Source organism: Ovis aries, chromosome 24, assembly GCF_016772045.2.
Source record: "Ovis aries strain OAR_USU_Benz2616 breed Rambouillet chromosome 24, ARS-UI_Ramb_v3.0, whole genome shotgun sequence".
NCBI classification, from domain to species: domain Eukaryota; kingdom Metazoa; phylum Chordata; class Mammalia; order Artiodactyla; family Bovidae; genus Ovis; species Ovis aries.
The window spans coordinates 3,364,243-3,378,193 of NC_056077.1; the positions used below are offsets into that span (position 1 = coordinate 3,364,243).

The 13,951-nt window shown below is 43.9% G+C and overlaps 1 protein-coding gene across 2 annotated transcripts; it reads left to right on the top strand.

Moving 5' to 3' along the window:
* The first annotated feature begins 311 nt into the window (after positions 1–311).
* LOC101119008 (olfactory receptor 2C1) lies at positions 312–1,575 on the top strand. 2 transcript variants are annotated; one of them, XM_042240151.1, is made up of 2 exons: positions 312–335; positions 667–1,575. In XM_042240151.1, exons 1-2 carry the CDS (start codon positions 312–314, stop codon positions 1,573–1,575), a joined length of 933 nt encoding a protein of 310 aa, XP_042096085.1. The 2 variants fall into 2 exon arrangements, with proteins under 2 accessions (XP_042096085.1, XP_004020777.2); XM_004020728.3 differs by lacking the exon at positions 312–335 and having other exon boundaries at positions 637–1,575.
* The last annotated feature ends 12,376 nt before the right edge of the window (positions 1,576–13,951 follow it).

The window sequence follows — 13,951 nt, forward strand, 5'->3', positions numbered from 1 at the left end:
TTTTGTTCCATTGTACATTTACCTCTTTTAAACTCACATATTTGTATCTCCTATATTTGGTGAGTAAGTCTGCCCATGCTGCCCATTCTTTGCATGATTTTGTAAACTTATCACCTTCTCCCTCAAGCTTCATCTTTCTAGACCAGGAGTTTTCAGGGCTGGTTAAGGATATAGAAAAGACAGGGAAAAAAATTATTAGAACCTTCTGGGGAGCTTTTCCAAATACAGCAAGTCTGCGCGACCTTTCCATGAGTACACCAAAACTTTGACTGGGTAAATCTGTATTTTGAGAATTTCCACATTTAGCTCCAATGGTCAACTCCTTCTATCCTGTTGTCATTACTGTGTTGAACTGAAGATCCAATCTTTTTGTTCTTTATAAGGCACTTCCTTCATTCCTGTAATAAGGTTTGATATTCACATGGAATAAAGTTTCCATTCATTGTAGGACTGGCAGTATTTGAGGACTGCATGAACGCTTGCAATCATAAAGTTTAAACTGGTACTTAGCTACGAAGCTCAATGACATCAGAATCACACTAATGCAGATCCACCTAATCCAGCAGCTTCCTCTTCACTCGCTTTACTCCTGGTTTTCCCTGGACAGATTCCACAAGTGACTGAAGGCAACCAAAGATGGAAAGGGCCAACAGCAGCTCCTTGGAGGGCTTCATTCTGGTGGGTGTGTCTGACCATCCCCAGCTGGAGATGATCTTTTTTGTAGGCATCCTCTTCTCCTACTTGCTGACCTTATTTGGGAACTCAGCCATCATCCTGCTTTCCATCCTGGATGCCCGGCTCCACACACCCATGTACTTCTTCCTCAGCAACCTCTCCTCCCTGGACCTTGCCTTTACTACTAGCTCAGTCCCCCAAATGCTGACCAACTTGTGGGGAGCAGACAAGACCATCAGCTATGGTGGCTGTGTGACCCAGCTCTATGTTTTCCTCTGGCTAGGGGCCACCGAGTGCATCCTGTTGGTGGTGATGGCATTTGACCGCTTTGTTTCGGTGTGCCGACCCCTGCACTACACCAGCATTATGAATCCTCGGCTCTGCTGGCTGCTGGCTGCCATTGCCTGGTTGGGTGGCTTGGGCAACTCTGTGGTCCAGTCAACATTCACTCTGCAGCTTCCTTTGTGTGGGCACCGGAGGGTGGACAGCTTCCTGTGTGAGGTGCCTGCTATGATCAAACTGGCATGTGTTGACACGCGTCTCAATGAGGCTGTGCTCAACAGCGTCTGCACGTTCTTCACTGCTGTCCCGCTGAGCGTCATCCTGATCTCCTACTGCTACATAGCTCAGGCAGTGCTGAAGATCCGCTCCGCTGAGGGTCGCAGGAAGGCCTTTAACACGTGCCTCTCCCATTTGGTGGTGGTGCTCCTCTTCTACGGCTCAGCTATCTATGGGTATCTGCTTCCAGCCAAGACCAGCAAGCAGGACCAGGGCAAATTCATCTCCCTCTTCTACTCTGTGGTCACACCCATGGTGAACCCTCTCATTTACACTCTGAGGAACAAGGAGGTGAAGGGGGCGCTGAGGAGGCTGCTGGGGAAGGGAAGAGAAGTCAGCTGAAAGAAGGGAAAATGCCTTCATCATTTACCACCTTTTCATCTCTACATGCTTTTTCTCATTCTCTCTCTGGCCAGGGGAACACGAGGAGTACTAACCCCAGCACAAGCTTATTCTCCACAGCACTAAGCTGTTGGCCCATGGCTAGTGTTATTTCTTAGGTTCTACACTTATTTACCAAATATCCTCCTGTGGACCACAGATAACAGAGCAGAGGCTGCCATCGAGGCTCAGAGGTTGTTGACTCAGCTCACGGTTACTTCTGTCCACGTTATTTTTACATATTCATTATGTGTAATAAATATTACATGTGTAGTATTGTATTTTAGAGAATTTTGTACATTTCTAAACTCTGTACTTTTCCTAATTCTCCACTTGCAGTATCTTATATAGTTCCATGAAATCAGGCCAGAACCCAAGAACTTCATCTTTGCACCTGATCCATCCATCATCTTTTTCCATCTCTTTGTCTCTTCTTAGTATTTCAGCCTGTCTGCCCTCACTCCCCACCCATATGCCTCTGTCATTGTTTACCCTCTCCTTTATGTCTACATCCCACTTTCCCTTTTACCTCATCCAATCCTGAAAGAAGACCATTTTTCTTTTTTTGGCTGGGCCCTGAGACTTGCGGAAACTTAATTCCCCTACCAGGGATGGAACCCGTGCCCCCTGCAGGGGAAGCATGGAGTCCTAACCACTGGACCACCAGGGAATTCCCAAGACCATTTTTCTTTCAATTAAATAGTTTCATCTAAATAATTTTCTCACTGGGCCTTCCCTGGGTCCAGTGGTTAAGACTATGTACTTCCACTGTAGGGGACAGGGGTTCAGTCCCTGGTCATAGAACTAAGATCCTACATCCTCTGTGGCCAAAAATGAATAAATAAAAATAAATAATTTCTTCACCAAAGTCCTAGCCATCAAGTTTGCTACCAGCATTTGGATATGCTAGTGTGGTCAGTGGTTATGGAATGCTCTGAGATTCCTTAAGCAACTTTAAGAGCCCAGGAAAGATTGTCCATCTGTAAAGCATCTCCTCTGTCTCATGATCTAGTCCTTCACCCCTTAAATTTCTGGAATTCAGTAATCAGTCCTGCACACCGTAACTCAGCAAAGAGCTCAGGTAGTGGAATTAGAATGCCAGTTTGTGATTCTTCACATCCCTAGAATTGCCGAGGAAATCCACTCCTGCCACCACAGTCCACGTGTTCTTTCCCCAGGGAGGAAAGCTGGGTGGATGTGAGAAAGTTGCTTGACAAAACATTACCAGAGAAAAGGAGATCAATTGGTTTTAGGGCTATTTTCTAGAGTCTTGTTTCTCCCACAGCACCTAAACACACGCTCTATACATAGTAGATGCTCTAAATACTTTTGTGAGTTAATTAACAAGGCTCATGAGTCTTCCTTTTTCACAATAGGAGCTAAATACATCACGTGAACCATTTTCACATTTGCCACTTTGGGGTGATCCGGTCAATTGGACAATGCTGAACGAACAATGACAAATTTCCCCTCTTTCCACATTTCCATAATGCCTCCCAAAGACATCTAATTATATTGTCCCAACCTGAATCTGTTTTTCCAGTTTCAGATCAGAGCCAGGACCTATTTTCTCAGTTTCTTACACAGTAATACTGAAGTATGTCTCCAGGGCTCACCACTTAGCAGCATTACCTTGGTCAATTCATTAAAGTCCAGAGTCTTGCAGACTCAAAATTTCTATTCATCAGCACACTCAGATAAGATGCCCTTCTCAGGAGGCAGAATCACAACAACCAAGCTCCTAAAGCGGATATATAAACCAGAATGCCAGATGGTTAATTTATGAGAACAGTACTTTCCAAGGAGGTATGTGTATGTTCAGTTTTGTCTGACTCATTGCGACCCTTTGGACTGTAGTCCGCCAGCCTCCACTGTCCATGAGATTTTTCAGGCAAGAATACTGGAGTGGAGTGGGTTGCCATTTCCTCCTCCAGGGGATCTTCCTGACCCAGGGATCAAACTGGTGTCTGCGGAGCCTCCTGCACTGGAGGGCAGATTCTTTACCCGCTCAGCCACTGCAAACTTACTTGGGGGAAAATATAAAGAAAATAAATAGGCATTCTGTTCAAACACTTGAGAGTTCTGCAGAGTCTCCCTATGGAAAGTATGGGACAGTTTAGATCTAACTTGCAGGTAGGGGCATGGTAAGACAGCATTAGAGGGAGGAGAAAAAGCTTGAGACGTGTATGCATCCTGGGGACAACGTACACCATCATCAGAGTGCACATGTGTTCTTCCTCCATTCTCAGTGGTGGGCATGAAACAAAGTCAAAAACAAGAAAAGCAGAAGCCAACACAACATTGCAAAGCAATTATCCTCCAATTAAACATTAATTTTTAAAAAATTGGGAAAAACAATTAAATGTGAGGGAAGCTCCTTGTTTTGAGGACTTTTATGTTCCATTTCTAGGTTTCAGATGAAAAAAATATGTTTGGTGTCTTATTCCGTTGGAAATTCAAAAAAAGAAAAAAAATGAAATACCAAGAAGTATAAAAGGTTCATCAACTTTAGTAAAACAGAAATGTACAGCATTTGAAGATGCTGGTCTGGCCAGTGAATTTAAGTAAGTTTAATATCCCATCTCATAGAGCCCTTCAGAATCTGTTCAGATCCTAACCTGCACTGTAAACTAGCAAAATGAGTTCGGTGACTAAGTTTTGAACCTTCCATTGAAAATAGTCAGTCCTTCCCCTGTCTTCACAGCCTTCAAGCTCAATCCCATAGCTGTGGTTAGATGTTGGAATAAAGGAGATGATGAGAAATAGAACTGAAAAGTGACTTGGCTTGGTAAATTTATGCTCTATTATGTGAGTGTGAAATTATAGGCTAATGATTGAGTGAAAATGTCGTTTATTTGACTATAGATGATTTGAACACATTGATTTTACTGGGTACTTACCCTGGGCTAGGTAACAATCTAAACTCTTTGCATGAATCAACTCCTCTAATCCTCATGATAACCTATACCATCCCCATTTTAAGATGAGCACATTGTAGCCCAAGGTGAAACATGCTCACAGCACACAGTAGTAGGTCTGGGACTCAGACCCAAATGCATTTGACTCTAAAACTTGTGCCTCTTCCAATTTTTTTTTTCTTTTTGAAATAATCATAAACCTACAGAAAAGTTGGAAGCATGATATGAAGGGCTTTCCCCTCCCCAGATCATTTGAGAGTAAGTTGACAATATGATACTCTGTCTTCCCTCAAATATTTTATGGTATATCTATAAAAAACAAGGACATTCTCCTATAGGACCTCCATGTAGACATCAAAATTATTAACTGAGCATCAATACATTATACTATTTAATCCTGAGACTCCATTCCGCTTTTATCAGTTGTCCCTGTTGTGTCTTTCATAGCAAAAGGATTCTGTTCCAAATCATATATTGCATGTAACTGTCATGTCTCCTTAGTCTCTGTCAGTCTGAAATGGTTCCTCCATCTTTTCTTCACTTTTGGGACCCTGACACTTTAAAAGATCATCCAGTTATTTAGTGGGACATATCTCTATTTGAGTTTATGGCTCCTTATAGTTAGATTCAGGTTATCTTTGTCAGGAACTCCTCAGACGTGATGTTGCCTTCTTCTCATTGCATGCTATCAGGTGATACTATGGACTGAATTATCTACCGTACCCAAAGCTCATACATTGAAGCCCTAAACCCCAATACAATTAATAGCATTTGGTCATAAGACCTTTAGGAGGTAAGTAGGGTTAAGTGATATCATAAGGGTGTGCCCGCCCCCTGGTCTGATGGGATTGGTGACCTTACAAGGAGAGGAAGGTCTTCTCCACACACTCAAAGGAAAGGCCAAGTGTGGACAAAGCAAGCTTCTGTAAGCCAGGAACAAGCCCTCACCAGAAACAATTCTTCCAGAACCTTAACCTTGGGTTTCCAGGGTTCATAAATGTGAGAAAATTAATTCCTGTTGTTCAAGTCACTCAGTCTATGGTAGTCAGTTGTGGCAGCCTAAGCAAGCTAAGTGGTGTAAATTTCAGTGTCTCTCATTACTAATGATGTTACTTGGATCACTAAGTGAGGGTGGTATCTGTTAGACTGGTCCATTATTTCCTACTTCGTAATTAAGTACTTTATGGGGAGGTACTTTGAAACCGAGGCTTCCCAGGTGTCACTAGTGGTAAAGAACCCACTTATCAATGCAGGAAACATAAGAGATGTGGATTCAATCCCTGGGTTGGGAAGATACCCTGGAGGAAGGCTGAAAACCCACTCCAATATTCTTGCCTGGAGAATCCCATGAACAGAGGAGCCTGGAGAACTACTGTCCATGGGGGCACAAAAAATTGGAAATGATTGAAGAAACTTAACATGCGCACACGCACTTTGAAACTACTTAAATATCCTGATACTAATTAAACTCAGTTTATTCTGTTATTTATGTATATCTTACAGAATCAATGTTTTCTGTTTTATTCTATGGTTTATAACTTGTTAATATCATTATATTGTTCTTCCTTGTTTAATCACTGGGAGTCCATTCAAGCTGACTTTTGTTATTTTGACTTGTCCCCATATGCCTTGAGCATTTCCTTGCTTGCTTCCACATCAAGATGTCCCAGGTTTATGTTTTATTAACCCTCTCTGGCACTCTTTTTCATCATCTGAAAAATGAATATAGTAGATGGCAGGAACAATGTAAGGATCAAAAAAGATAGACATGCTCTATCAAAGATGAGTTATACTTAATCAAAAGATGGAATATTCACCCTGAGGAGGTTTATCAGTCTGTTTCACATCCCAGTTCTCTCCATTTATATGCTGATGGAGAGCTACTCTCACAGTGCAACCAGGTTGTTTGTAACTGATAGATGGATGAAGTGGGGTCAGAATAAAGGCAGGGAGAAGCTGCCGCTATTCTTTTCCTCACACTGTCATCCCAACCCATCAGCTCCCTCTTCACAATATATCCAGAATATCCCAATCCAGAATCACACACACACGTGAAAATTAGGAAAGTATCTGAATGTTCATCAAAAGGAAAATTATTTAAGAGTGAATTCATAATGGGGAATGCCAAAAACAGGAGTTAAAAAAAATGAAATTGATATATTGAAACAGAAAAGCTTGAAGATATACTAAGCAGGCAAAATTGCAGATTTTGGTCCAGCAAGATACACACTGAACAGTTATTTCCTCTTGAAAGAGAGTGTAATTTTGGAGATAAGAGATGAGAGAATTCATTTTTTAAGTGAGAATGTTCTGCAGTACTCTTGGTATATGAAGAATTAAAACGTAGGGGAAAAGCATTTGGTTAGAAGCAAGTTCTAGTCCTACTTCTGTGATTACACAGTCACTTAAACAGTGTTGCAATTTTCTCATCTAGAGGATGGTAACAGAATTGGCTTTATAGGATCGATGTCAGGATAAGTTACTGTGTTGTTATTGTTCAGTTGCTAAGTCGGTTCCCATTCTTTGTGGCCCCACGGACTGCAGAACGCCAGGCTTCCCTGTCCTTCACTATCTGGTGAAGTTTGCTCAAACTTGTCCATTGATTTGGAGATGCAATACAACCATCTCATCCTCGGCCACCCCTGTCTTCTCCTGCCCTCAGTCTTTCCTGGCATCAGAGTCTTTTCCAATGAGTTGGTTCTTCAAGTCCTGTGGCCAAATATTGGAGCTTCAGCTTTATCATCCGCCCTTCCAATAAATATTCAGGGTTGATTTCTTTTAGGATTGACTGGTTTGATCTCCTTGCCATCCAAGGGACTCTTCAAGAGTCTTCTCCAGCACCACAGTTCAAATGCTACTGTGTATGTGTATAAAGAGCACACAGTACACAGAGTACATCATGAGAAACACTGGGCTGGATGAAGCACAAGCTGGAATCCAGATTGCTGGGAGAAACATCAATAACCTCAGATATCCAGATAACACCAACCTTATGGAAGAAAGTGAGGAACTAAAGAACCTCTTGATGAAAGTGAAAGAGGAGAGTGCAAAAGTTGGCTTAAAACTCAACATTCAGAAAGATCATGGTATCCGGTCCCATCACTTCATGGCAAATAGATGGGTCAAACAATAGAAACAGTGACAGACTTTATTTTCTTGGGCTCCAAAATCACTGAAGATGGTGACTGCAGCCATGAAATTAAAAGACGCTTGCTCCTTGGAATAAAAGCTATGACCAACCTAGACAGCATATTAAAAAGCAGAGATATTACTTTGGAAACAAAGGTCCTTCAAGTCGAAACTATGGTTTTTCCAGTAGTCATGTACAGATGTGACAGTTGGACTATAAAGAAAGCTGAACACCGAAGAATTAATGCTTTTGTACTGTGGTATTGAAGAAGACTCTTGAGTCTCTTGAACTGCAGGGAGATCCAACCAGTCCGTACTAAAGGAAATGAGTCCTGAATATTCATTGGAAGGACTGATGTTGAAACTCCAATACTTTGGCCACCTAATGTGAAGAACTGACTCATTTGAAAAGACCCTGATGCTGGGAAAGATTGAAGGCGGGAGGAGAAGGGGACAACAGAGGATGAGATGGTTGGATGGTATCACCAACTCGATGGACATGAGTTTGAGCAAGCTCTGGGAATGGGTGATGGACAGGGAAGGCTGGTGTGCTGCAGTCCATGGGGTTGCAAAGAGTTAGACTTGACTGAGCGACTGAACTGAACTGAAGACATCAGGTACCTTATGGGTGGAATGGAGACTAGCAGCCCACAGTGTTCAGTTTTTTGGGAAAGAATGAAATCACGTCTTGTGAAGTTTGGGTGGGGAGGGGCAAAGGCACTAAGGCTGGAAAGCACAGAGCCTGTTCCAAGACATGGGAGCAGCTCACTTGTGCTGGATTGAAGGCTGTGTATAGGAGAGTGGGCAGTGAGGCTGGAGGTGTAGATTAGGTCTTGAATGCAAGGGAGAGCCCTGCAAGTTAGGTGGTCAGGGCTTATTTCAGCGGCCTTAAGTAGTCTTGAAGGCTTTTGAGCAGAGAAGTTTATTCAATTGGATTGGATTTGTAGAAAGTCAAGAATCTGCTTGCCCTGTAGGAAGACCATGTGGCAGATGGGAGACCCTTGTACCAGCCTGGCCTAATGATAATGCCCCAAGGCCAGGGGTTCTTAACCGTGGGCCATGTTGCCCCTCAAAGATATTTGGCAGAATCTGCAATCATTGTCAGGCCTGGCAGGTGTTCCTCATAGCTAGTAGGTGGAGGCCAAGGGTGCGGCTACTCATCCTATGATGCATAGACCACCCACCGACACAGACAACAAAGACCTGTCTAGTCCCAAATGTCAATGGTGATGAACCTGAGGAAATCCCGCCCTGGAGCCATGGAGTGGACACTAAGGGGAGAAAGAGAGAGCTCAGGGACATTTCAGCCAGAGACCAGTCTTTGTCTCCTTTCATAGTTTTTATAATGCTTAAGTACTGGACACCCAGTTAATCATGTGTAAAGACCCAGACTTCCTTGTCTTGTTTCACCCTTTCATTCCTTTACAAAATATTTATCTGGTGCTGTGATTCAGCAATGAACAAATCACCCATTCTCTAAGAAGCTTACATTCTTATACAGATGATAGACATTAAACCAATAAATATATATCAAGTAGTGAGATATGCTGCAAAGGAGTTCCTTTAAGGAGCTTCTGTTACTATCACCACAAACCGTTTACTCTGTATCTTGTATGTGCCAAAGCACTGGGCCAGATGCTTTACAAATAGTATTTCTAATCTTTTTCACTATGCTGCAAGGCCAGCATAGTTATGCTCACATAACAAAAAGTAGGTTAGAAAAGTTGAATATTTTCCCTAAGGTCAGTTACTATGGAGTTGAGCTGGGACTGGACACTGGATCCACCTAATAGTGAAAGCATTTCCATTAGGTAACACTGACTTGAATGGGAGAAAAAAAAATCTGTGCCTTCTCACCCAAACTTAGCAAAGTGAAGTAGAAATGAAGTTTTTATTGGAGAGGCCTAGCTGGCCAGACTGATAAGACCCTGCCACTGTCAGGCAGGGCACTGGGATTCTTACTCTTCTGTTCTACCCAGTCATACATACCATGCTTCCATGGAAGGGATACCTCTTGACAATCCTCTGCAAAGAGTGAGATCTCTGATGTCTCCTTTTGTTTCTTTTTAATTGGTCTCTTTCTGCTTTTTCTCCCTTTGGGCTATAAAAGTTCTTTGGATCATGTCTAATCTATACTTTGTGATTAACTAGCTCTTAATTTAGTGCCAGGGATGACAGCATCCTTGGAAGGTAGTTGGTCGTAATGGGTGTGACATGAAACCTCAGCTGTGCCTTCCTCCTCCCAAGAAGGCTGGGTCTATGGCCCCTGACACAAGGCTGGCTTGGTGGTTTGAGCATGTACTATAAGGTCTGTGCTTCAAGGTTTCACAGAAATTGGTAGCCAGAACATTGAGAGAGTGAAAAATTAAAGGTTTTGAAATTGATTTGACTTAGGTTCAAAATCTAGCTCTTTCACTTAGTCACTATGCAAGTCACTTAACCCATGATAGCAGGTGTGCATTGGGACTACTAGGAAACCCAGACTTTATTTGCAAATCTCAGCAAATCCCCAATTTATGGAAAACTCCAGAAGTACCACTGGAATGGCCAACTGTACAGGGAATGCCCAAGCAGTTTCAGGAGCACAGCTTCCTCCAGATGCCAGAACAGGGTGGCATAAGTTCAAAGTCCTACTGGGTAACTTCCGTACCACAGAGAGTAGCCAGGTTATGCTAGCATCCTGTGAGCAGCACATGTGAAACCCCTCTGTCCTTTTCTTGGTCTCTAGCCAGAAGCCGAGCTGAGTGGAAGCTGGAGCTGATGATGACGAAAGCAAGAATTTGCCTGTTATGTCAGCAATGACATGGGCACGGTCTGGCCCAGGACCCCAGAAGTCCTGGGTGTCCCCAAACTGACTGGTAAGGCAGCCCCTCACAGGAGGGGCAGAAGGGAGGTGACAAGAGAAGTCTGGTAGGAGGCCTGAAAGCTTGGCTGTGGCTTTGGCTGTGACCCCATCTGCCATTTTAGGCTGAGGAACCAGAGCAGATGTGTGAAAAGGCAAGGTGTGTAGACTCCAGTGTACTTTGGGCTGTGAGAATATTTATTCAGTCTTGTCTGTAGGAAGTGGTTAGCAGTCCTTGGGATAAAAGGAATACTGTCAACTGAAAAATTGTATCAATTAGTTAAAATGTTTCAGTGATGAAGGGAGGTATAGACACTATATGGAGAGACCCAGTATTAAATGTACAGGGGAAAAATGGGCTTTTTAATTGGTATCTGGAGGGCTGAAGCAAACCAAGAGTATAAGTGACACACCTGAGGAGATGGATAGACCTGGGATGTTGCCTTTTGTACAGCCTACTTCAAATTTATTCTCAAGTGGCTGGTGCAGTGATCAGGCTGATTTGTCAGTGGGATGTAGACACTAAGGTAACAGAGAGGGTAACCATAGGAAGCTGTGACCACACAGGGAGTAGTGGGATTACAGGAGAAAGGTTTTGATTCATCAAAACTTCGAAGCTTGGAAGGGTGGCCCTGCAGAGCTGGGACTCAGATCCTGGGGCTTGCGGGCTGGGTGGTGCTTCCTGATGTACTCTATTTCTGAGGGGCCCAGTGAGGCTGGTTCTGGAAGGAAAATATGGTGTGTTTCACTCACTGCCTTCTATTTGGCTTCTGTGTAATACCTGGTACTTTATAGGCAATCAGATATTTTCTGAAAGAATGAATAACTGAAGATATTCTCCAGTTCTTACTGTCTGCTCCAGACACTCCTAAAACACTGACAGGCAAGGGCTGGGTGCTCTAGTATTCTGGGTTCCTTCTCCTGTCTAGCAGAATAGAGGGTAAGGCGGTTTGGAGGGTGGAGGCACTCAAAGAATTCCAGGAGTCCAGCAGCTGCATCCCAGTTTCCCTGATCACCGCACACCCAGGAGTGGGAGTGTAAGGCCTCCTCAGACAGCCATTTTGCTTTTTTGCATTTCTTTTTCTTGGGGATGGTCTTGATTTCTGTCTCCTGTACAATGTCATGAACCTCTGTGCACAGTCCATCAGGCACTCTGTCTATCAGATCTAGTCCCTTAAATCTATTTCTCACTTCCACTGTATAGTCATAAGGCTGCGATGGTGCAGGAGCAGGCGAGAGGAGCTACCTGATGTCCAAGGTCAGGGGCGGTGGCCAAGAGGAGATACCCCACGTCTAAGGTAAGAGAAACCCAAGTAAGACTGTAGGCGCCGAGAGGGGGCATCAGAGGGCAGACAGACTGAAACCACAATCACAGACAACTAACTAGCCAATCTGATCACATGGACCACAGCCTTGTCTAACTCAGTGAAACTAAACCATGACGTATGGGGCCACCCAAGATGGCCAGGTCATGGTGGAGAGGTCTGACAGAATGTGGTCCACTGGAGAAGGGAATGGCAAACCACTTCAGTATTCTTGCCTTGAGAACCCCATGAACAGTATGAAAAGGCAAAATGATAGGACACTGAAAGATGAACTCTCCAGGTCGGTAGATGCCCAATATGCTACTGAAGATCAGTGGAGAAATAACTCCAGAAAGAATGACGGGATGGAGCCAAAGCAAAAACAACACCCAGTTGTGGATGTGACTGGTGATAGAGGCAAGGTCCAATGCTGTAAAGAGAAACATTGCATGGGAACCTGGAATATTAGGTCCATGAATCAAGGCAAATTGGAAGTGGTCAAACAGGAAATGGCAAGAGTGAACATCCACATTCTAGGAATCAGTGAGCTAAGATGGACTGGAATGGGTGAATTTAACTCAGACGATCATTATATCTACTACTGTGGGCAGGAACCCCTTGGAAGAAATGGAGTAGCCATCATAGTCAACAAAAGAGTTCAAAGTGCAGTACTTGGATGCAATCTCAAAAACAACAGAAAGATGTCTGTTCGTTTCCAAGGCAACCATTCAATATCACAATAATCCAAGTCTATGCCCCAACCAGTAATGCTGAAGAAGCTGAAGTTGAACGGTTCTATGAAGACCTACAAGACCTTCTAGAACTAACATCCCGAAAAGATGTCCTTTTCATTATAGGGCACTGGAATGCAAAAGTAGGAAGTCAAGAAACACGTGGAGTAACAGGCAAACTTCACCTTGGAGTACAGAATGAAGCAGGGCAAAGGCTAATATAGAATTCTGCCAAGAGAATGCACTGGTCATAGCAAACACCCTCTTCCAACAACACAAGAGATGACTCTACATATGGACATCACTAGATGGTCAACACCAAAATCAGATTGATTATATTCTTTGAAGCCAAAGATGGAGAAGCTCTATACAGTCAGCAAAAACAAGACCGGGAGCTGACTGTGGCTCAGATCATGAACTGCTTATTGCCAAATTCAGGCTTAACTTTAAGAAAGTGGGGAAAACCACTAGACCATTCAGGGCAGGACTCTTGGTGAAGCTTTTCTCACTCTGAGAGCACTGGTGAGGCTTTTCCCTCATGTGGGGTTGTGGTGGGCTCTCAAGGGGGAGCCGTTATTGAAGCTTTTCTCACACTGCCCACAACTGTGGGGCTGTCCTCAACGTGGGCTCACCGTAAGTGATGAACTGGAAGCTGTTGTTGAATCTTTTCCCACAGACTGCACACTAATATGGCTTCTCCCCCATGTGGGTCCTCTGGGGAACAGTGAGGCTGCAGCTCTGGTTGAAGCTTTTCCCACATTTCCCACACTGGTCAGGTCTCTCCCCTGTGTGAGTTCTCAAGTGGGCAGTGAGGCTGAAGCACTCACTGAAGCCTTTCCCACACTCACTGCACTTGGGAAGTTTCTCTCTGGATTCTTTGGTGTCGAACAAGATAAGAACTTTGACTAAAGCTCTTCCCACATTTGTGACATTTAGAAGCCTTTTCCAGTTTGGGGACTGGGTGGTGGTGAGAGAGACAACTCTGAGAGTGGTGAGAGCAGTTTTTCCCACACAGGAGATGTGTGCAGGTCTCCTCCCAGTATGAAGCCTCCAGGGGTTTATCCTCTGCTGGGATGCAGGTTTCTCCTTACTCTCCCTGGAGAACCTCCTCGTTGCCTTCCTGACACTGGCGTGCCTGCCCAGCTTCTTTTTAGCTCAGAGTGCCCAAACACTTACCTGGACCTTGGAAGAGGCTCATTCATTTCTTCTTCCTTTGTATCATCCCATTTCCAATTCTCTTTTGTTCTTGATGTCTCTGTCTTGCCTGCCTCTGTCCCATCTGCTGAGTCAGGCTCTTGTGCTTCACCCTTGATTTTTCTTCCCCAGTTGCTGGTGTATTGTGGGCTTTCACTCTAGTCTCCCTTGTGGAAGAAGTCTTAGGTTTTTCCCTCTCCCTGCTGCCCTTACTTATCT

Bases quoted from the DNA above. Each gene is read 5' to 3' on its own strand.
- LOC101119008 (XM_004020728.3), top strand. From the start codon at position 637: ATGGAAAGGGCCAACAGCAGCTCCTTGGAGGGCTTCATTCTGGTGGGT.